This window comes from Carya illinoinensis, chromosome 1 (genome assembly GCF_018687715.1).
Source record: "Carya illinoinensis cultivar Pawnee chromosome 1, C.illinoinensisPawnee_v1, whole genome shotgun sequence".
NCBI classification, from domain to species: Eukaryota; Viridiplantae; Streptophyta; class Magnoliopsida; order Fagales; family Juglandaceae; genus Carya; species Carya illinoinensis.
Window position 1 is genome coordinate 43,556,701 of NC_056752.1, and position 25,057 is coordinate 43,581,757.

Sequence of the window (25,057 nt, forward strand, 5' to 3'; positions counted from 1 at the left end):
GATAGAAAAGCAGTATGATTACAAATATTTCTAAGAGATGATCGAGTACTTACACCTTGTGAAGGTTCTCCCAAAATTTGTTCCACTGGATGATCTTTCACAAATTTCCACTGTTTGGTTGCATCTTTTATTAAATTTTGATGATCTTTCCTGATGGCTCCATGTTGAACTTCCTCTATTGCTTTCTCTTTGTTGAGATTGAGACTTTCTGTGTTATTTATACCTTCTATTTCTTCATCAATAGATTTCTTGGAGAGTGGAGAATTAGATTCATCAAATACTACATGCATAGATTCTTGTACAGTTAAAGTCTTTTTGTTGAATACTCTATAAGCTTTACTATTAGTAGAATACCCGAGAAAAATACCTTCATCAGATTTTGCATCAAACTTGCCTAAATTATCTCTGTCATTCAAAATAAAACATTTGCATCCAAATACATGAAAGTAACCAATGTTGGGCTTTTTCTCATTCCAAAGCTCATAGGGGGTTTTATCTAATTTAGACCTTAACATAACTCTATTTATAACATAACATGCAGTACTTACCGCTTCGGCCAAAAAATAACTAGGCAAGTTGTTCTCATTGAGCATTGTTCTTGCCATCTCTTGAAGAGATCTATTTTTCCTCTCTACTACCCCATTTTGTTGAGGAGTTCGAGGAGCAGAAAAATTATGAATAAAACCGTTTTCATCACAAAATGTTTCAATATTTTTATTAACAAATTCTTTTCCCCTATCACTTCGGATACTTGAAATAGTATAGCCCTTTTCATTTTGAATTCTCTTGCATAACTTGGTAAAGGTATTATGTGCCTCATCTTTATGAGCAAGAAAGATGACCCAAGTATATCTAGAGAAATCATCAACAATAACAAATGCATAATATTTTCCTCCTAGACTTGCAACTCTATTTGGTCCAAAAAGATCCATGTGTATCAGTTGCAATGGTCTAGTAGTGGAAATATGTTTCTTAGTTTTAAAAGAAGTTTTTGTTTGTTTACCAAATTGACATGCATCACAAATTTTGTCTTTAAGAAAATATGTTTTTGGTAAACCTCTCACAAGATCATTTTTTGAAAGTTTGGAAATAAGTTCCATGTTGGCATGACCTAATCTTCTATGCCATAACCAACTAGTTTCATTTTGAGCTGACAAGCAAATAGCATCTTGTGAGGTAATTTCTTCAAAATCAATTGTATAAACATTATTGTTTCTAAAAGCAATAAAACAAATATTACAATCATGATCATTCAAAATAATGCATTTATCCATTTTAAAAGTAACTGTAAATCCTTTATCACATAATTGACTTATGCTCAAAAGATTATGTTTTAAACCTTCAACAAGTAGAACATCTTCAATTATGAGAGAAGATTCATTACCAATTTTACCTATTCCCACGATCTTCCCTTTCGAGTTGTCTCCAAATGTCACGTGTCCTTCTTCTTTAGATCTAAGATCAAAGAACTTAGTCTTGTCTCCCGTCATGTGTCTTGAACATCCACTATCTAAAAACCACTTATTTTTGCTTGTGGATGACTTCATGCATACCTATAAAAACAATTAAAATGATTTTTCTTGGTACCCAAGTTCTTTGGGTCCTTTATTTATTAGTATTAGAAGAAACAAGATTTTTAGGTACCCATATGGCCCTAATAGTCATTGTATGATTTCTTCTAATAGGACAAGTATGATAATTATGACCATTTCTATTACAAAAATTACAAATAGCATGTGACATATATGAAAAACTTGAATGATTATAATAATATCCTTTTTTGACAAAATTATTTTTATGAAAAGAATTTTGAATATTAGTCTTTGAGGTAGAATGATTATCAAAGAAATTTTTATAAGGTTTGTATTTTTGTTTTGGCATATATCCCAAACCTGCCTTGTCAAAAACACATCTTTGACTACCAAGAAGTTTTTCAAAATTTCTTTTTCCATTCGTAAAGTTTTCAACAATATTTTCTAAATCGGTTTTCTTCTTATTCAATTCAAGATTTTCATCTTTCAAAATGATACTTTCTTTTCTTAAAATTTCAATTTCGTTTGTTAAAGAAGAATTTTTCTTTTTCAAAGCAGTATACTTGATACCCAATTTTTCAAATTCCTCATAAATCTCTTCTAAAACATTTTGCAATTCTTCATATGAAGGATTTTCAATATTATCAAGATTTGTTACCTCAATGTCATCTTTAGCCATAAGACAAAGATTTGCTGATTCTTCATTGCTTGCTTCACTATCTGAGCTACTTGAATCATCATCCCATGTAGCTTTCATTGCTTTCTTGCCCTTGTTTCGATCTTTCTTTAGCAGAGGACAATCTGGCTTGATATGACCAGGTTTATTGCATTTATAACAAATTAAAGTGTCGTTTTTACCTGAATCTTTCTTGGAAAACTTTTTGAAAGATTTCCTCGGAGGAGTTCTATTTTTCTTCAAGAACCTCTGAATTCTTCTTGTTATCATCGCAACTTCTTCATCTTTATCGTCATTTTCCTCATCTTCATCACTTTCACTTTCATGAGGAACAGCTTTAAGTGCTAAGCTCTTCTTTGGCTTTCCTTCTTCTTCTCCTCTTTTCAATGTGTACTCATGGGTGATAAGTGACCCGATGAGTTCATTGACTTCAAGCTTCTTGAGGTCTCTAGCTTCAAGAATAGCTGTAACTTTTGATTCCCAACGTTTTGGTAAAGAGTTGAGAATTTTTCTTACTATCTCCACCTTGGAATAAACTTTGCCAAGAGCTGTCAAGCTGTTTATGATATTAGTAAAACGAGTGTGCATACTAGAAATAGATTCATCATCATTCATCTTAAACATTTCATATTCATGAGTAAGAATATAAATTTTTGATTCTTTGACTTGCGAAGTTCCTTCATAAGTTACTTCCAAGTTATCCCAAATTTCCTTTGCCGTAGCGCAATTCATTATTCTATTAAACTCATTTCCATTAAGAGCATTATATAATAAATTCATAGCAGTTAAATTTAAAGTATAAAGTCTATCGTCTTCACGATCAAACTCTTCTTCTTCCTTTTTGACCTTTACTCCACCAACCACTTTTGTTGGAATATAAGGTCCATTTACAATACATTTCCATATTTCTCTACCTTGAGCTTGAAGAAATATTCTCATTCTAACTTTCCAGAATGAGTAATTATCTCCACAAAAGAGTGGAGGCCGACTACTAGATTGACCTTCACCAAATGAAGCTGCAATGTTAGCCATAAGATCTTAACTCAAAAGATAGTTAATCTTATAATAGAGCTCTTAGCTCTGATACCAATTGTTGCCCAGATGACTAACACAAGAGGGGGGGTGAATTGAGTTGTATTAAAAAAAAATAACAATTATAAATCAAATATATAATATAAAATATAAACAAAATATGAAATAACAATAAATATAAAGAGTAAGGGTAAGAGAGAAGCAAACTCAGTATGTTAACGAGGTTCGGCCCCACTGCCTACGTCCTCGCCTCAAGCTACCCCTTGAGGATTCCCAAATTCACTATTCAACCTCCTTCAGGTGGAGATAGAAACCTATTACACCTTTGAACAACACCGCTACAAAGGATCCGTGTAGAACACCCTCTACACTTGCAATTACCTTACACGTGGTGATTCAACTATTCCCCGTGTAGAATACTTTCTACACACACAAGGGTTATACACACCCTTTTTCTGATACAAAAGCTGATAGTGGGTAGGTTATCAGAAAACACTCCTCAACGAGTGAAATAAGAACAATACAGCGCAAACTATATCTCTCAAAATGAACAAGGATTAAGGCTCAATGTTTAGAGAAGGGAGAATGAAAGCTTTGAATGAATGTTGTATACTCTTGGTGTTGTGAATGTGAAGCTCTCAAATGATCTATTTATAGGCATATGAGACTTCATATTCAAATTTAAAAAGATTCACATGTCAAAGACAACATCATTCACTTTTTCAAAAAATTCAAATAAAAGGTTCTTCTTTTTCAATTGTCAAAGACAACATCATTCACTTTTTCAAAGAATTCAAATAAAAGGTTCTTCTTTTTCAATTGTCAAAGACAACATCATTCACTTTTTCAAAAAATCAAACCTAATCTTTTACTTTTGACATATGACAAAATGAGCATATTTTCATTTTCAAAAAATTCAAACCTAATCTTTTACTTTTTGTATAAGTCTAAAAAAGCATCAATCACTTTTGAAAATATTCAAATAAAACATGCACATGCAAAAGATGACAATCAATCATCTTTAATATTTTCAAAGTTCAACTCTTTAATCAAGGCATGCACATGCAAAAGATGACAATCAATCATCTTTAATATTTTCAAAGTTCAACCCTTTAATCAAGGCATGCACATGCAAAAGATGACAATCAATCATCTTTCAAAATTTTCAAATTTAATTTTCAAAAATATTCATGCACATGTGGAAAATGTATTTTAATGCTTTATGATAAAATATTAATTTTGAGCATTAATCCTAATTTCGAATTTTGAAGAGATTTACAACATTACTCTATAATTTTAATGTGAACTTGTTCCCTTCTTGCTCATGCTTGTTTCCTTGATGTGCTTGACTCCATTGTGTAGACAACTTGAGCTTGAGACTTCTTTATTCTTTGAATTCATTTGTTATCATCAAAATCCATGTGTAAATATATAATTACACAAAACTTGAAATCTTGGGTTCAACATACTGCTTTTCAAAAAGCTTGATTTATATGTTTAACCTTCTTTGATATGTTCATGCATGGCCAATTAATTGTCATGCCAAACCAATTCATACAGCATATCGACATGCCTGCGCACATTGATCTCTAACTCCTATATATCACAGGTGTGGGTTCGAATTACATGCTCAATCGATCATGTTTCTTGACTCTTTATATATAAACTATTTCTTTCTTTTCCGATCGCTAGAAGGAATAATATAAACATCTTATTCTAATATGAGTGATCTCTAAATGAACCTCTCATTATGATATGTTATAAAAAATTTCATAAAATATTAATTATCTAATGAATACAAAAATAAGAGTAATATTAGATATAAACATAGGATATGCAAGTTCTGCACACTAATTTTGAAAAAAATAGATTTATCATTAAAAAATAATTTTTTCACATATATACCATATTTACTTACTTTTAATATATATATATATATATATATGGGATTACATACACTAAAACTAAAAAAATATCATATTTATTTATTTTTTTAAATATATATATGGGACTACATATTCTAAAAATACAAAAATAATTAAAAGTGTAAAAATTTTAGGTGCATCACTTTTATGTACTCGATTAGTATGATTGGTTCTATCATTTTTTTAATATAAAATAATTATTTTAACCAATCATATTAATAAAATATATAAAAAAATATATAAAAATAACTATATATAACATAACTCTTTAAAATTTTATTTCCCTACAAATAAACTCAAATTTAACACTCTTGAAAAAGAAATTTAGAAGACCCCAAATGCCTTGGGATCGAAAAGCCCAAATACTTGCCGGGGTTTAGTAGCTCCTATGGGAAAGCCCAAGATTATTTTCAAAAGAAACGCCACCGGTACAGTCAGATTTCGGCGACCTATATAACTATAAGTACAACTGTCAACATGCAGCATAGGATCTCGGAATCTAGAAAGACCGTTTGCCGCGTGTCTCTAGTTGTTTCTAAAAGCTTGTCTCCACTTACGTGGCCGTTAACAATAAGCGCACCACCTCCAAAAATACCCCTCAATATACACATATAATTACACGGATGCCACTACCTCCATTAACACTTCACAAACTCACCCATCTCTTGCCGCACAGCACCACTGTCTCGGCCATGGCCATGGCCACCCATCTCCAATTCCATCACTGCGTCTCCACCCTCTCCCCCAAGCTATCCTTTGTCCGAAACCCTAAACTTCTTCGGTGGTTCCCTGCACCGTTTCCCCGGAAAGTTAGGGTCTTCACTTTGCGTGAGAAGTTCAGAGGCAGAGAGGGAGTTTACTCTGTTTGTTGTTTCTGTAAAACCGGCTCCGAGATCGAAAGGGTTTCGATTCAGGAGGAAGAGAATGAGCGGCCCCCGTTCGATATCAATTTCGCTGTCATTCTTGCTGGTTTCGCATTCGAAGCCTACACAAGTCCCTCAGTAAACGATTCTTCAACTGCCTTTTCTCGCCCCCTTTTTTAATCGTTCAAATTTTTGTGTGGTTCTATTTGGTCGCTGAGATAATGTTTGATGGAAGGGAAAGAAATTGGAGGCTATTATTTTCTGCCGTGTAATTCCAAGTGTACGACAAAGAACCAGAAATTGAAAAAAGAAAAGACAGAAAAGATGAAACCAAACTGGAAAATTCAGTCTTGTTTTTAATTCAATTGGTCATTGGACGTACAAAAGAGATCTACAAATATATTCGCTGAGGATCCTGTTGCAGTTGAGCAAATTCAATTGTGTTTAAAATCAAATAGAACTCAAAAAACAAGAACAAAATAAGGCTAGGAATTTTTCCTTTTTTCTTTCCCGGGCAAGGCAAGAGAAGGAATGTTGTTTCCATTTCCCCCTCTTTTCTCCGCCCAAAACCCTATCAATGTCTAGTGTTGTGTGTCAAGTCTTGGAAATCAAAGGGAAGGAAGATGAGCGTAAAAATGAGGCCCCATACTTTGTATTGTTTAGTTATCAATTACAAAAACATAAATTTTAACTTGGTAAGCCTTGTGCAATTGCATAAGTTGAGCATTTTCTCCCTATTATCGGATAACTGAAGACGACTCGGAGGTTGTTTTCATTCTCTTTCCCATCTTTCACGGGAAAGAGCAGAGGCGTTTTCATCCGCAAGAGAAAAAGCTGAGTCATTAAAAAATGTTGAGTTTTGGTTTATGTGTAATTATAATTTATAATTGGCTTCATTTTGCTCAGGAAAAGGTCGGGAGGTGTGAGATTGATGCTGCAGGTTGTAAGACAGTGTATCTATCAGAGTATGTGAGCATTATTGTTTTGATAGTTTACTACTTAGATATTGAGGAGAAAAAAAGAAGTTAAAGACTTGAGATATTATATAGTTCTTAAAGTTTTGATAAGTTTGTTGTTCCTACTGCTATAAGCTTGATTGGTTGTTAACAGTTGCTCTTTACTTCCACTGAATAACGTTTTGAATGTTGTCCGTGCACTAATCCAATTGTAGTCATGCTTATGCCGTTCATTGAAGCGGGTCCTAGTGTAAATGGGAAATTTAGGACTGGTAAAATTTGACTTTCACAAATACAGGTCATTTGTACGTGAGATATATGACGGCCAATTGTTCATAAAGTTAAAAAAGGGTTTGGATTTGCCAGCCATGGATCCGTGGGTAGGTTATCTTCTTTAATCTTTCATGTAAACAGGACTAGTTAGTATATATTTGTTTTCTTCCTTGCATGGATACAAATTTTCCATTTTTATCACAAAAGTTCATTTTTGCAAAAAAAAAAAAAAAAAAAAAAAAGGAAGAAGGAGGAGGAGGATCGCATTAGTTGTGTTTCCACTCTATATATTTTCCTTTTGTTTCCTTTTTCTGCCCTACATTTGCAACTTTTTGCATGCTTTTAGGGAACAAGTGATCCATATGTGGTCATGCAATTGGATGGACAAGTTGTCAAAAGCAAGGTCAAATGGGGGTAAGTTATTTTTGCTTCATCTAGATTATCGTCAAACTAAATATGTAGATATTTCTTCATGGTTCCCAGGCTATACCTTGCTTAAAAACTTTGGTAATGCTGAAATGTTGCGCTTTTGGTATGTTTTGTGGTTGTCTGTGATTTTAATAAGATTGCTTCTTGTTGAAACATAATATGGAGAGTTCAATGAATGTAAGTTAACTAAATATTTATGAAGAATGAGAGATACGTAGTTGGCTTGAATTTTAAGTAGATAATGTTAGAAAAGCCCACCGACTTGAGTTTTTAGATTAATTAAGAATGATTTATAGTCTCTACTTGGTTTCTGCAAAGTGTTGTAAAAGCTTATTTGTTTCTAGATTTATTATGCCTAGATTCCTTTATATCAGGGATTTGGTACTCAAATTAAAGGGATTGCAGGACTTAGCGGTTATATTTTCTCTTTTAAATGTGTTCATTTTTTATAATCTTTTTTTGTTGTTGAGTATTATATGTCTATATATCTTATAATTATTTGAAAATCCTGACTATATCAACTGATATTTCTGAAAATCTTTTGTGCAATGCTTTATCAAAAATAATATGTTGTTATATAATCATTGGGCTATATTAGAGGAACCAGAGAAAATTTAACTTGTATAATTATATATTTTACTAATTTTCTATTGCTTATCAGAAAATTCTAAAAACGCTTGTAGCTTTGCAAAATCAAGTTGTAGATTGGAATACATTCTTTACTGTTGACAGAACAAATATAGCTGTGGGTAATATGTTCCATAGGCCAAAAGCGGGGGACACAACTATCAAATTCAGTGGATGTAGCAAATTTGTGGAAGCTTACTTTGGATGGACTCCTTTCATAGGTTTGATTATATGTACAATTACGTGATGGCAGGACAAAGGAGCCGAGATGGAATGAGGACTTCACTTTTAACATCAAGAAGCCTCCAACAAAGTTTCTCCAGGTTCATTTGCATGCTTTCTAGCTGTTGCATTTGAAACATGAGTGTTAGGGGAATGAATCATACGTCCGCACATCAAAAGAAGTGCAGTTCATTTTCAAGTTGTCTGAAAAAGCCTGAAAGAATTACCAAAAAATATTGCACACTAACTAAATCATCAAAGATGATTCTTCATAAAGAATAATTGAAACAAATAGAAATCTACTAAATGAGTCGTATAGTTACAAAATCCTAAAAGATAGCCCTTTACGAAAAGGTTATAGAAAACATAGATTGATTTAGGATCTCTTAATATACAAAGCCTAGTAATAGAAGTTTTCATGTGATTCTTGTTGTTATACTGAAAAGAGTTTTGCTACATACAATCATTTTTATGTACTGCTTGCGCACTCCAGTGATGTGATTGGCCAAAACAGTTAGTTTATATTTAAAAAAAGTGACACAACCCATCATATGAGTAGCGTATGCATGGAGTATATAAAAGTGACTGCACATAGAATTTTTGTAATGAAAATCTCCTATATAAGAATTACCTCAGACATGAGATTTGGGTGAATAGCATAACGCCCCAGGTGTTGGTTAAGTCCCAACAGAGTGGTATGATTGTCAAGTCCCACATTGGTTCTTTACCAAGTGGAACTGGGCTTTAGAATAATTCCATAGAATTTCAGTTGAGATGAGTTGTGAATAATAGTATTTTGTGGGCCCCATTGAGATGAGTTTAACTTTTTTAGGTTGAGATAGGTTTAACTTTTTAGGTTGAAATGTATGAAGTAGGTTGAGATGATCTTAACTTTTTGTGGGAAGTTGAAAAAGTAGTGGATCTCATCAATGATTGGTTGGAGATGAATTGAGTTTGGTTCAACAACCAAACACAACCTAATTCTTTTTTTCCTTAGATTGTTACAAATAGAATTAAATTGAGCTAACTGGAAGGGATAAAATATACCCACCCAAAGTAAGACTACTAGGCCCAGACCAAGGGAAGAGGTCTCACCACTAGAAGACAAAGGAAGAGAGAGGAAGGAGAGACAAAGAGGGAAAAAGGGAAGGTAGTGTGTCAGGAGAAAGGGACGGGAAGATAAAAGGAGAAAGTGGAGAGAAGAGAAAATGTCAAACAGACAAGGAAAAGGCGGCCAATCCTCACCACTCCCTAGAAGCATGTGAAAAGAGGGGGCAAATAAAAAGGAAACGTCCAGACGATTTCAAGAGGATTTTTTGGGACTTCAACTTCTTCTTCAACTTCTTTAACCTCTCGAGAGGGTCTCCAGTGAGAACAGATTCTCCAGCAAATATATTCTAGATTTCCATTGTACAGTGAGAAATGAGAGGTGATGAGGGATTGTAAATAAGCTTATTATAATGGAAATACCTTCCCAAAAAATCCCGTGGACATAGGTTTTATACCGAACCACGTAAATTTGTATATTTCCCTCTCTTTTACATTCTCAGTATTTATTTTTCATTCATTGCCGTGGACGTACGTACAACCGCGCCGGACCACGCCGGGGGTTCTAGACTACACTGATCGAGGCCCAGATCGTCACGCCGAGAATGACTTTTTCTCCCATTTTGGACTATTTTGTGATTTTTGACATTAATAGTTGGCTTTGTCTGTGGGATCTAATATACCTTCTAAACTAGAATTGGGAGAATGATGATTTTCCGGCGCGCCGCATAATCTCCGAATGAGCAGATAAAATTCTTCTCCAAATAAGTATTCTCAGCTTCTCCCTTCTTATATTTTATAAAAGGTTTTGTTACAAAAAATTGGGTGAGTGTACCTCTCCTCACCTAGGTGATTGAATGCGTTGTGCACTTAAAGAGCTTTCTTTTTATGAACCTGGCGTGTGAAGTCGGGAACCCGAATTACCCAGCCACTTGAGTTGTAAGCACTTTGCACACTTTTAAGTGTATTGTGCACTTACATGCACAGTAAATAAGTATGTACACAAACACAACAACATAGCGGGCGGATATTGTGCGCTTAAGTGCATAGTGCCCATGCACGTTCGAACTATGCATGGCACACACAATGCACAACGGGTGCACGTCGCTGTGCATCCAGAAGCCTCGCGGCGCGGCAGCCCTCTGTGAGGTCCAGTGAGCCTCTGCTGGCCACCACATGGATCGTCGGCAGTCTCTGTTTGACGCACGGTGGACCTCACCCAGTGTTTGGGCCAGCATGCGCCAAGAAGAGCCACTGCCCCGATGTGGCACAGTTAGGGAGTTAAGCCGATGGTCACCGTACAAACCGTCGGTGCCGTCTATCTCCTTGAAAACGGTCCATGACCGCCTCCCTACGGTAGGGACCTCGCCGCACGGCCATGTGCATGAGATTGCATGTGGCCAACATCACCTTGGCCCAATAGCACCATGGCACAGCAGGGGTGCCGGTGGCCACCATGTGGACTGCCAGCATGTGTAGACCCCGCCTAAAACGTGCCCCTACACACGGTGGGCAACGGTGGCTTGAAGCCACACATCCATGCATGTTATGTGCACTGGAGAGCAGCGGCTGGAACTCCTCAGCTCAACCTTGCAGTGGCGCGATAGGGCTTCTAGTGGCCACCTTTCTTCCTCCTTGGCGACCACCCCCAACCAGCAGCGGCCTCGCCACATGCAACACATGCACGGGAGTGCTCTGGCTAGAACTCCCCACAAACCCCACGGATGGCCTAGTAAAGTCATCGGCGGCCACCATTATGGTTGCCGGTGGTTTCTATCTTCGTTAAGGAGCCTCCCTTCCTAAACAACGACGAACACCAGAGCATCAACCTCTAGGACACCAACCTTGCAGAGAATCACAGTGATTGGAGAGCAATGACCAGCCAGCCTTCGATGAACTATTAAGTCTGCCGGCGTGTTGCCTCCTCATGACAGAGAAAGCTGGCGAGAGGACTCCCTGGCCATGTGTTTCCGTGCGTTGCTGATCAACACTGTCACGGCCTCCTTGTCCATCTTGTGGCTCCTCGGCCACTGGGCATGTCCTCCTCGGCCTCTCCTCCTCTCCCATTGGGCACCTCTCCCATGGCCAGAGTTATGAGCTGACCTCCCCATTGCACCACGACCATGCTGCTCATCGCCAGACTTCTTGCCCACGGCCATGTGACTCGACGGCCAGTTCACAACTCATCGTCCAGTCTACTTGGCTAGTGACAACCCAACCAATGTCCTTGGGCATAGACCTCCTCAGCCAGTACGACTCATCCAGACTCCACGGCCATGCAAGCTCTTTGGACTCTTCCACAATAAACAGTAGACTTCTCGCCAACCTTGCCCTACAACAGGATTCTCAGTATGAACAAGTGCACGGCTTGGGTGATTGAGCCGCCAACCTCCAGCACAAGACTACCCGATTTTTTGGCTACATGGGCAACACACACTTTGCATGGCTCATGCAACGTGCTCTACTAGTCCTTTCTTGGCCTCCACATGCACGGCCAAAGGAGCCCTGACTCACCCGTGGTTCCTGACCAACGGGCACAATGTCGTCGCCACTGGCATTTTCTATGACTAAGATGCCCCCGCTCAACTGTATGGATAGAAACCATAGACAAGCATGCATCTCGAAGGATACTCATAATTAAAAAAAAAAAACATAGAAAGGCTTGAAAGGAAAATGATGCCAAGGAAGAAGAGAAGTAGCAATCAGCATACAATTTCAGTAGAGCAAAATTTGCACGCAACGGCTAAAATGCACAAGTTTGTTTATTTTTAAATTTATGTGAATTCGATTTTTACTAACAAAATTACTTCCTGTGATGCGGAACACCGGCTACATAGCCCCACTCGGGTACCGCTTGGACATTCCAATATAATTCCATCGGAATAAGCTGCTTGGCATTAACATGCATGCAGGCAACTCAAACCTACGTCATCGCTGAAATGTGGCAACCCACAGGCCTCGTCGGTACACCTCCAACCCTCGCCATGAAAGCAGGTTTGTGAACCTCACTTTGTTATTTAGGTTGTTTATACTAACCGATTTGACTTCCGTATCTTGGTCAAGCACCCTAACTGTCCACATTGACTCTTGAACTTCCAGCGACGAGAAGACGCATCGTGGCTCCACAAGCTTGCCTCATCCCTTCCCTCAGTCTACAAGGTTGACGAGAAGACCAGGGGAGCCAAACACCATGTCTCTACAAGATTACCTCATCCATTCCCTTAATCTACGAGGGTGGACGAGAAGAACCACGGGATGACATCTCCACCAGCGAAAGCCGAGTGTACGCACTCGTGCCAGAATCACTACCAACAGAATGAGCCTTTGGAGTTAAGAAGCCTCCGAGCTTCATAACTACCTTGCACTGGATACCTTCGGGAACGAGTCGATCGGCTCGACAACTGCCTAAGGTGGATGTAGGTGGTCGACGGGCTCCCTAACCCCTCTGGGTGGGTTACCACATACAAGCTCCAACATTGACAATAAAATGGAAACGTTAAAAATGAGCCTTCGGAGTTAAGAAGCCTCCGAGCTCCACAATTTCCTTACACGTGATGCCTTCGGGAACTAGTCGATCGGCTCGACAATTGCCTAAGGTGGATCTAGGTGGTCGACGGGCTCCCTAACCCCTCTGTGAGGGTTACCACATACAAACTACAACACTAACAATAAAATGGAAACGTTAACAACAATTCAGGATGAAAAAGTAAAATCTCACCAACACCATCAAAATAAAAACGTCAGATGAATATACGATTCTCGACAACGAGGGGCGAGTACATACTTTTGGCTTCCCTGCTTGCCATCATTTTCATAACAAGTTAACAAGCGAGAAGGGTCATGGCATGCTCGGCCTCCCAGGCGCTCGAGCAGGCAGGCAAGTCACTTGATTGCCCAATCACCTTCTTGCGCATCTTACGTGGTCGAGTATACCTTTCGCCACACCGAGCTCCGTGCTCGCCACTTATGCAGTTGAGTTCATCTCTAGCCACGTCTGAGCTCCGCGCTAGTATCTTACGAGGTTGAGTTCATCTCTCGCCACATCTGAGCTTCGCGATCGCATCTTATGTGGTCGAGTATACCTCCTGCCACATTGAACTTCGCGCTCGCATCTTACGCGGTCGAGTACATGTCCCGCCACGTGCAAGCTCCTCGCTCACATCTTATGTGGTCGAGTATACCTCCCGCCTAACTCCACGCCCGGAAATCTTTGTCTCTTAATGCAAGTCAAACAAATAACCAGGAACCCGCTCTTGGAGTTTACTTCTCTATGGAATTCGGGAATCATTTTGACCACATACTTTATATTTAAAGATTCTCAAGGTCCTTTTTGGAACAAATTGTCCTTAAGAATCATGCGCAATTGGAAGGGATAAAATATACCCGGCCCAAAGTAAGCCTAATAGGCTCGGCCCAAGGGAAGAGGTCCCACCACTAGAAGACGAAAGAAGAGGGAGGGAGGGGAGACAAGTAGGGGATAAGGGAAATGAGGGTGTCAGGAGAAAGGGTCGAAAAGATAAAAGGAAAAAGTGGAGAGAAGAGAGAATGTTAGACACACAAGGGAAAGACAGTCAATCCTTACCACTCCCTAGGGCCATGCTAAAAGGAAACGGTCAGACGATTTCAAGAGGATTTTTTGGGGCTTTGACTTCTTTTTCAACTTCTTCAACCTCTCGAGAGGTTCTCTAGTGAGAACAAATTTTCCAGCAAAGATATTCAAGATTTCCATTGTACAGTGAGAAAGGAGGCGATGAGGGACTGTAAATAAGCTTATTATAGTGGAAATACCCTCCCTAAAACCCCGTGGACGTAGGCTTTATGCCAAACCACATAAATCTGCGTATCTTCCTCTCTTTTACATTCTCAACATTTATTTTTCATTCACTGTCATGGATGTACACACAGCCGCACCGGACCACGCCGGGAGCTCTAAACTACACTGATTGAGGCTCAGATTGATCCCGGCTCCTTCTCCCCATCCGGATTGTTGTGTGATTTTTGGCATTAACACTAGTAACACTATGTAGTGGTGGGGCATTGCAATTTAACGTGAGTGTGGGTTAGGATGTTATGGATTTAAGTGGGGAAGACTGTAACGCTTCTGTTTGGTTGGTTATGTTTCATTAAAGTTAGATAAGTGCCAAGTATGGTACTGGTCCTTTATTGGATGGGATTGTACTTTATTATGGCTCCAAAAATCTCTAATTGTAACCTTATTCTTTTGGAGTTCAAGTGCAGACGCACTATCCCTTGGTTGTTGCAAACGAAATCTATCTTATTTGTTTTTTCAACTTGCTGACAGCTATTACCTTTGTCTCATATTTATCCACTATTCCTCCTTGGAATACTTCAAAATATTGTCCATTGTGAAATTTCACTGGACTCAATTTTAGTTGAATCATTAATTATCTTTGAAAAGTCAAATGATGTTCCTTTCAAAGTTGGACTTTACAATCTTTGTTTGGGGGTGGAGGTAGAGTGTCATATAAGTTAAATACTAGCAATTCTAGAACTGTCATCATCTTCATCATTATATTGTGCTTCTTCTTCTAATGGTAATAACAATGGGGCACCTCATAAATTTTTTGAATACGTGCACAGGGAACTATATCAACGTTTAGATGAGTTATTAATTTATTTTTTGATTAAATAGTCAAAGAATATATTTACAACCATTTTTACTTTCAAAGTGTAGTTTATGGTTTCTCCAAAACCTTTCTTCTCATTTGTTAACTTCTGTTGTTAAAACTTTAGGTTGCAGCCTGGGATGCAAACCTTGTAACTCCACATAAGCGAATGGGTAATGCAGGCATTAGTCTCGATTGCCTCTGTGATGGTGAGAATCTGACAAAACATTGACATTGTGTTTATGTTTGGAATCAAGATGATGTCATGTCACCATTGTGTTGGTGTTTTGCATCTGATATGTAGCAGTTGTATTATGTTCCTTATTGTACTTGTGTAGGCACTCAGACTGTCAAAAGGCATAATATAAAATATATAATCTTTTCTTTTTATTTGTCTTATTATGAGATCTACAAAACTTGACTTCTTTAATTACAAGCGTACTAATGTTCAGCAGGTTACTTCAATGCAAGGCTACAAGTTTTGTTTGAATACGATCTAATAACAAACATGTCTTTTGCTAGGATATACACATGAAATGGTAGTGGAGTTGGAAGGAATTGGTGGTGGTGGAAAGATACAGCTGGAGGTAAGATCTCCTCAATACACAAGAAAGTCAACATTAAATTGATAATTATAGGGACCAGGACTTTCAAATATGTTTCTTACTGTCAGGAGTCTAAAACTTATTTTGATTTGGGTCCATCTGGTGTAGATAAATAACTGCTAGAAAAAAAAAACACTATTATAAACCTAAAGTATTTAGGTTATATGCTGATGTCATTGTGGATTCTGAGTTATGATGTGAAAGACATAAGAATTATCAATTAAATATGTTCACGGTGTTTGTGGGGTGATGCCTTGGACTGTGCTGTTTTCCTGAGTTTAGTGGCATTTGGTGGCTATTCCTCATTGTATTATCTGGACAACTTGGAGGGAGAGGAACATTTGTACTTTTAAAGAGGTAGAGGTTAATGGAAATTCAATGAAGGATATTTTTTGTCTTTCCTTGTTTGATTAGCCGCATGCTTTGGGCAGTATGCATTGTGACTCCTTCTTGAATATCATTTATCTTCTGAATTTTCTTTTGTCATTTTGTCGTATACTTATCCTATAGAAACATTCTTCATTTCTGAAAAAGATTACTTGCTGAAGTTCGGTATCCTCGAGGAACAAGCTTGTGAAAATGTGTTTTTTTTTCCTTTTTGAACAAGCATGCTGAAATGTAGTTTGTGTCCTTTTTGTGGATTGTTCCTATTTTTTCTATATCTTTTTCTGAATTCTGACAATTCCACTTGTGAGAGGGATTGGAACACCATGAAGCTACGTTTCTGATATTAGAGGGAAGAAAAGTGATTATATCCTTTATGTATTTCATGAACTATTTTTCAAGCTTCAAAGTCTTATTGTTTTAGGTACTGTAAAATTCATGATGTAATGAAGATCTTCATTGAACTCACTCTTAAGTCATCACTGCTGTTTTGTGATTTGTAAACCTATTTTTTTTTTTAACTAGCATCTCTCTGGCTTATTCTTGCTGATTGTGGGGTTTTAGGTCCAGTACAAAAATTTTGATGAAATTGATGAAGACAAAAAATGGTGGAGGGTTCCCCTTGTTTTGGAATTTCTTCGGAAACAAGGTTTTGAGTCTGCTCTGAAAATGGTTGTGGGCTCTGAGTCTGTACAAGCACGGCAGTTTGTACAATATGCTTTTGGGCAGTTAAAGGCTTTCAATGATGCGAACCTTTGGAAGGGTCAGTTTTCTAACATTTACAATTATGACACCATGGGACTCGGAAAATCAAATGATTCTATTGTGTCAGACATGCCTTCACAAATGGATAGAGATTCAGCCTCTTCTAATGACACAGGCTACAATGAAGATAGCAAATTAGAGGATTTTTATGCAGAGAATGGTGGTATGGAGAGTGAACATCCCTTTGAAACAGTGACACCTGTTGGTGATTCGGAGCAATCGGATAAAATTTTTTGGAGGCACTTTGCTGATGTTATCAATCAAAATGTTGTTCAGAAACTTGGTCTCTCTGTTCCTGAGAATTTAAAGTGGGAATCATTTGACTTGTTAAATAGAATTGGCTTGCAATCTCAAAAAATTGCAGAAGAGGGTTATATTGAATCAGGGCTTGCAACTCCAGAAAGTCTGGGTGACAAGATCGATCAAACAAGTGGCTCACTTGGCATTAGCAAAATAGGGTCATCAATACCAGATATTAAAAAAGTGACACAGGATATGATGAAACAGACCGATTCTGTTCTAGGAGCATTGATGCTTCTGAATGCAACTGTTTCTCAATTAACAAGGAATGGGCGTCCTGTTGGAAAGAATGAAGCAAAAGAAGAAAATCCTATCAAACTGGAAGATGATGGTGATGTAAGACACTCTACAAGTGAGAAGCTTTCCAACTCTAGGAATGGGCCAGTCGTGGATGAAAAGAGAGCTGAGGAGATGAAAGCACTTTTTTCAACTGCTGAGACTGCCATGGAAGCTTGGGCTATGCTTGCCACATCACTTGGCCATCCTAGTTTTATCAAGTCTGAATTTGAGAAGATATGTTTCTTAGATAATGAATCCACAGACACACAGGTGAGATTTTATTTCCTCAGAAAGGAGTTCACCTGTTGTATTTCTCAAGATTTAATGGAATGGGAAATGTTTCCTTAACCTTGACAAGGGGTGAAACACTATAGTTTGAACATAAGACTCTTTTTCTGTAAATCAAATTAATTATTGAGAGCTGCAGGTTGCAATTTGGCGTGATTTTGCAAGGAGAAGATTAGTTATCGCTTTCAGAGGGACTGAACAAGTAGGTTATACCATTTTTCCCCACTGAGGAGTTGGGTTATTTTTTTCTCAGTTCAAATTGCTCATATATTCCTTTTTCAGGCACGATGGAAGGACCTGAGAACTGATCTGATGCTAGTTCCTGCTGGGTAATATAATATCCATTTGGCTCAACTAGTGTAGTGAACTATAAAAAGAAAAGCTCAACTTGCGTGGCGGTTTTTAATTTTATTCATTTTAACTTCCCTCTTTTGTCTGGTTTTTTTTTTTTTTTTTTTGACAAGTCACCTTTGTCTGGTTTATTGTTGGTATTTCATGAAACTAGTGTCAAGATAGTGTGAATGGCCGAATAAATTGGCCTTGAGTTCTGTATATTAGATATATAGACTTTACATGTCCGTTGACAACTAGCACCCTTCCTAATTTAGTGGATGTGACCTTTGGCAGGGAGACTGCTCATCTGCTCCATGGATTGTGATATCTTCATTAGCTGTATAATGTTTTGTTGTTATACATAGAGAGCTAAATAACCAATTATCCTTAAAGCTTAAGCTGAGGAAAAAATTGTGATTCTATTTACTTAACCATGTCTAACACTCTTCCTCATGTATGAGTCCAATTCCTTCTAAATGAGTGGGATCCAACATGTGGGACATTAAGTTTTCTTTAAATGGGATAGTTGAACTAGCAGGTCAGACCCGAAGTTTTCTGCTCTGGTATCATGTAATTTTAATTACTTAACTATTGTTATAACATAGTGCAAAAAACACATTCTTTTTATAGATGACCTTCCGGATATGAAGAAAATCAATACATGGTTTTATAATCTCGAGGAAAAAATATGAATATTTCAGTTGTAAGCTAAAATACTATTGAATTTAGGACACTGGTACATCGTGATTGTTCTTACCAAAAACTATCTTTTGGTATCATATCAAGTAAGCATTTTTTTTAAAGGTGGGCCTAGCCTTGGGGCTTCGATTGATTTATCTGACAGCTTCATAATTTTGAGGTACTTCAATCAAGTGTTCCGCATTATATTTGGTTTCTGTTGCTGATTCTTATATCATTTATGCAGGCTAAATCCTGAAAGGATAGGGGGCGATTTCAAGCAAGAGGTCCAAGTATGTATATGAAGGGTAGACTGCATTGTGTTTAAGAGCGTTCTTGAGATACACAGAATGTTAGCAAAAATTGTTTTTTAGTTTAATGTAAGTAACGGTGCGCCAATTATTTCAGGTTCACAGTGGTTTTCTAAGTGCATATGATTCAGTCAGGACAAGGATAATTTCTCTCATTAAATCTGCAATCGGTCATATGTAAGTTGTTCTTTTGTTCAACTTTATTCCAAGTGAAGTTAATATCTTAATGTCACATGAGAGAAACATGTAGATGGTTAAATCATAAGGAACTTGATAGTTGGTAGTTAATCAGCTTCATGCTGATGTCAGAAGTTTATTTTTAGTGTTTCATTTTGCTTCTAGTAGCTACTGAACTAAAGTAAGATATGGTTTCTTAGAATAATTAGAAGAATGTTATGTTTCAAACCATGTGTGTGTACAGATTTTCTAATTTTTGTTTTAGTGGTTTGAACATGTAGCTCCTTGCTCATATCTTTATGGTTTGGCTTGATATATAGCATTACAAGATATTGATATTTAAGTTGAATGATCAGGCTATGTTGAATAACTGACACACTGTTGTCCTGCATTGTGGCTATATTAACATGCCCTATTGTGATTTTTGTTTGGTGACAGAGATGATCTTTCTGAGCCGCTGCTCAAATGGCATGTGTATGTGACTGGGCATAGTTTAGGCGGAGCATTGGCTACCCTTCTTGCTCTCGAGCTTTCCTCTAGTCAGTTGGCTAAGTATGCTGTTTATCTTTCTACTTATAGAGTCCTTCATTCTTCCATACTTCAGAAAATTAATTCCATTGACGATTCAGGTCTATGTATTCAGAACTATGGAAAGCTAACTTGACATTTTTATGATTAGGAATTGATAGAGATTACTTGATCCTAGTAAAATTAGTAACTTGTGTATTTGTAGTAATTTTTAATGTAGTGCGTTTTGAGAGTAATGGCAATGAAACTTAACTATCTATTTTCCTTTTCCCTTTTTTTTTTTTTTGGTGTATCAGGTGTGGGGCAATCTCTGTGACTATGTATAACTTTGGGTCTCCTAGAGTTGGTAACAAAAAGTTTGCAGAAGTTTATAACAGGGTAATAAAAACCACCATCTACAATTTTATTTTCAGAAGTCTCCACTTTTTTTTTATATAATTTTGCATAGATACCTCTAGTTTTACCCTATGGCTCTGTATTTTGTGATGAAGTTAGGCCACAAGCATGTAGAAACTTAACAAGAGCAACAAGGGAAACCAAGCAAGCTAGCCATTGAGTTGACTAGTAAAATTGCTCAATTAGTTCCTTATGCAACAGAATGCAACACACATTCACACAGCTTGTGCTATAACACTATTTTTTGTGTTTTTTTAGCTAGTATGTTATGGCAACCTTTTCTGCATCTACTCCTCTTGTACTGGACCCCCAAGGTTGGTGAATGCTTACACAACTTGTACTTACATTTGCAGAAAGTTAAAGATAGCTGGCGAGTTGTAAATCACAGAGATATTATACCAACAGTCCCTCGCTTGATGGGTTATTGCCATGTAGCTCAACCTGTTTATCTAGCAGCTGGAGATCTAACAGAAGCCTTGGTGGTTGGTTTGCTTTAAACTTGTACTAGTCATTCAAAAAGAAAAAACTAATAACATATAGAGAACACACCAAGCTTTATAATTTGTTATCTTCATGGATGTTTTTTGGTAAATGCTGTTTAGGTTTAACTTTATTCAAATGGATGGAGGAATAAGTGCTGTTTAAATTTTGACTGCTTAATTCATTTGATTCTGTGGAAATATTACTTCTGAGAACAACTCAACTGGCCTTGTCAATTGACTATTGTGGAAATATTAATTCATTTACTGTCCGCATACTTTTCAAATAGCCTTATCCCTTCTGCAGCCTTCACTTACAAAGCAATTTAGGAACCGTAAGAGAATAAAAATATTGACATTATGGTTGGAACCTTCTTTGGAAGGAAAGAAATGCAATGACCTTTGAAGATCAAGAGCTGTCAATGACGAGGCCAAAAACTACTTTATTAATACTTCACTCCATTGGTCAACTTTAATAGACTTTAGTGGTTTGAATCTCAATGATTTCCTTGTAATAGCTGTTAATCATGCATGGGCGTTAATCATTCAAATTCATATCCAATTACATGTAGTCAGCAATTATAATTCTTTTAGCATAATGAATGCCGCTTTCTATGTGCTAAAAGTTGATTTCCCACTTATTCAATAACCAGTTGAATGGTTGAATGTTATAAAACAGACGCAAATATTCTCTATTTCGTGTTATATGTGCTATGCAGGAAAATTGTGTAGCCAATTAGCTAATTATTGACTTGGTTACAAGCTAATAATGTGGTACACATTGTATACAGGAAAACATGGAGCTTTCAGGAGATGGTTACCAAGGTGATGTGCTTGGGGAGTCCACACCGGATGTTCTTGTCAGTGAATTTGTATGTTTCTTGTTAAGTCGTTCTCTTTTCCTCTGCCCTCATCATGTTTTGAGAATCTGATTCTTTAATATACATCAATGATATGGTATGCAATGTTGGGTATGTACAAATTGATGTTTTCAAATTTGCAATATATATCTACTGACATGACGTTATATTTGCCACTATATTTCCAGCATGTTAGTGGCAGTGCTATCAATATATTTTCTGACATAAACATGAGATTAACTAGGCACAACTAGACTGCATATGGGAGTACTAAACAATGTTGTAAAGATAGACCAGACAGGCCAGTTCGACAGGTTGAACTGTGAACTGGTCTCATTTCTGGTTCAGTTCACCCCTTGAAACTGCTCTGTTGGTTGAATCAGTTTGAAACAAATTGAACGGATCCATTCACATGTTTAGTTGGATTGCCTCGTCAAATAAACCAGTCAATCCATTTGATTTTCTCAATTCTGTTGATTATTTTAAAGAATTTCAATTTTTTTCTATTGTTTTTCCTAACATACCCAATACATCCTTGTACTTAAAGACCGAGATTACTAAATATATACTTCAAGTTAACGAGTTTATACATCATGTTATGCTTCATTGATACATTTACAGTACTTAGTTAATCACAATAAGTGTACTTATCAGGTCAGTTAGCTAACTTAGCTTGTTTTTCACATGTTGATACCAAAGTTCCTAAAAAATGGAAACAAACAGAAGAGAAAACTACCACCACCCACAAAAAATACATAAAATCTTACTAAGGAAGGACTGGTGCACTCACTCCAAACCCCCACAACACCCCCCCCCAAAAAAAAAAGGGGGGATGGACTGCTGCTCCAGGATGGCATCTGGCCATAATGGTATGGTTAATAGAATGCAGTATTGTGCGTTCCTGCTTTATTTTTTAAGATTGAGGAACTCCAGAACCCTAATTTTATCGGTTCTAATTCATTACATCAAATTAATTTCTTTGTCAACAATTTCTGCACAGCTGACACCCTTATTTTATCAGTTCTCATTCATTCCAGATGTAGCACGTTGATTTTTGAAGTTATTCTGATTGAGAACAATTTATACAGATGAAGGGTGAGAAAGAACTGATTGAAAAGCTTTTACAAACTGAAATAAATATATTCCGTTCAATTAGAGATGGGAGTGCACTTATGCAGCATATGGAGGATTTTTATTACATCTCACTGCTAGAGGTATGTTTGAAGTACAATATACTCTATTATACTTTCTTGACCTTCTCTGGTTTTCAGTTTACTGATTTCTTCTTCTTTTCCCCCTTCAGAATGTGAAGTCGAATTACCAGACTGCCACCATATTGCAATCCAATCAACAAGATAGCTCATCAATCAGCTAGTGCCTAGGAAGCTTGTGATGTCCAGAGGCCCACAGCAAGGTTGTACATATACCTCCCATCAGCTATATAGATATCAAGCACCTGCAATGGAAAATTATACGAATAAGATACTCTTTAACCTGGTCTTCAAATATCAAACCCCCTCTTCCCCCCTTAAACACCATAATCTATTGAAGCGAAGGAAATAATGCTTCAAAGATAGGGTTTTAAATAAATATTCATCCCTGAAGATTTCAATCTATATTTACTGCCCCTTAATTCTTTATTTTATTTTATTTTATTTTATCTAGTTTATTTTTCTGAGAACCTGAAGAGAAGATAAATCATATTGGCAAGTACGGAGCCAGTTTTATGTATGGATGTGAAAAGTACGATCTCTTATGTTGATTATATATGACAGTTATGTGGTTAATCTCCTAAAGGAAATACGTTTTGCATATGTGCCATAGTGCCTGCTTCATTGTCTCGTTTTCCTTCCCCCATGTATTGTTGAAAAGAAAAAATATATATATATTTTTTTAAATGAGATGCACTTTTTTATAAAAGATTTACAGTTTGTAAATCTCAAAAACCCGAAAGAGAAATGACAGGGCTGGGTAATCCGCATGAAGGGGCTTGCAGTGATCCATATGCAATCTACAGCAGACTTGGCCCCACTTTATTCAAGAAACAACAAGAAGACAAAAGCAGCCAAATTTCAGGCTCATCTAATTCTGAATAGAAAAAGCTGAAAAGGCAAATGGAAAAGCTCTATGCTATCAGCAGTACATTGTTGATTACTAGAGAAATAAAAAGGTTTCAAATTGCTCCAAGTGATGTTGAAAGGAAAGCTTGAAAGAATCATTTGTCTGCCAAAGAGAATTCTATTTACCACTCCCGCAGGCAGAGTGGCAGTTGGATCTATGGCTTTCAATCCTGAATATGACACAAGGTGGGGAGGACTCGATCGAGGAGAAAAAATGAAAACATGATTGAACCCAACATAAAAAAAATTAAAAAAGAAGAAGAAGAAGAAGAAGAAGAAGCCTAGAGCAAATCCATTGCAAAAACCTATGACTTCTAAGAATAATCTCTTTTTAAGTTTCGACTTATTAGTTTGTGCTCAATGACTTACAAGATTTTTTCAAAAATTCTTGTAAGAAGAATGACTTAGACAATTCACAAGCTAGTTTTTCCTGAACAAGGTACTTTTGTGCCTGAGCGAAATATTTTTGAAAATATCACACTTGCACAGGAAATAATTCATCCTTTGAATAAGAAAATTTTGGGTGGCAATGTGATCAATTTGATTGGGGTTTCTTACTGGCGGTTCTCAAGGCCTTTGGCTTCTCTAATAATTTTTGTCGATTAGTTGGAGAATGTTTGAAGTCTCCTTAGTTTTATGTGATGATGAATGAGACTTTTAAGGGTTATTTTCAATCATCTCGAGGCTTATGGCAAGGGGACTCCTTTATTCCCTTATTTATTCATTGTGATGGAGGAAGTTTTGATGCAGTTGCTTAAGAAAAATTTTGAAGGTCAAATTTGAAGTTTTTATCATCCAGTTGGGGATTATTTGATCTCTCACTGATTATATGCCGGTGATCTTCTGATTTTTGTTAACAGTGGGAAAAGATCCATCAAAAGACTTGTTGAGACTCTTGCAATTTATGAAAGGTGGTTGAGGCAATTGTTTAGCAAAGAGAAGTCTGCTATATTTCCTTCAAAGTTTCACTTATTCTCATAAACGTGCTTTGTTGAGGCTAACGGGTTTTAAGGAAGGTAAATTTACAGTTACTTGGGTGCGCCACTTGTTTCGGGGAGAATGATGTCTCGAATTATTGAGCCTCTTGTGGAAAAAGTAAGGAAAAAGGTAGTAGGGTAGAAGTTTAAATTACTTTCACAAGGGGGAAGGTTGATTTTATTGAGATGTGTCCTATCAAATATGCCTATACATATTCTTTTGGTGCTAAATGTTCCGCTGATTACCATCTCTCGGATAAATTCTATCTTGGCTAATTTTTTCTGGGGGGAGGCATATGTGGTAGAAGGAAGATGAAATTGCGATCTTGGTCAAAATTGTTTAAGCCTACGGCAGAGCGTGGTTTGGA

At 37.0% G+C, this 25,057-nt stretch overlaps 1 protein-coding gene across 1 annotated transcript; it reads left to right on the forward strand.

Moving 5' to 3' along the window:
- Window positions 1-5,731: 5,731 nt before the first annotated feature.
- On the forward strand, window positions 5,732-23,406 carry LOC122276176. The gene is made up of 18 exons (XM_043085739.1): window positions 5,732-6,166; window positions 6,935-6,993; window positions 7,283-7,364; window positions 7,604-7,671; window positions 8,567-8,636; window positions 15,337-15,418; window positions 15,732-15,796; window positions 16,763-17,812; window positions 17,970-18,032; window positions 18,113-18,159; window positions 19,089-19,134; window positions 19,250-19,329; window positions 19,768-19,881; window positions 20,154-20,235; window positions 20,607-20,735; window positions 21,524-21,604; window positions 22,681-22,806; window positions 22,896-23,406. Exons 1-18 carry the CDS (start codon window positions 5,789-5,791, stop codon window positions 22,965-22,967), a joined length of 2,694 nt encoding a protein of 897 aa, XP_042941673.1. The 5' UTR covers window positions 5,732-5,788; the 3' UTR covers window positions 22,968-23,406.
- Window positions 23,407-25,057: the final 1,651 nt, after the last annotated feature.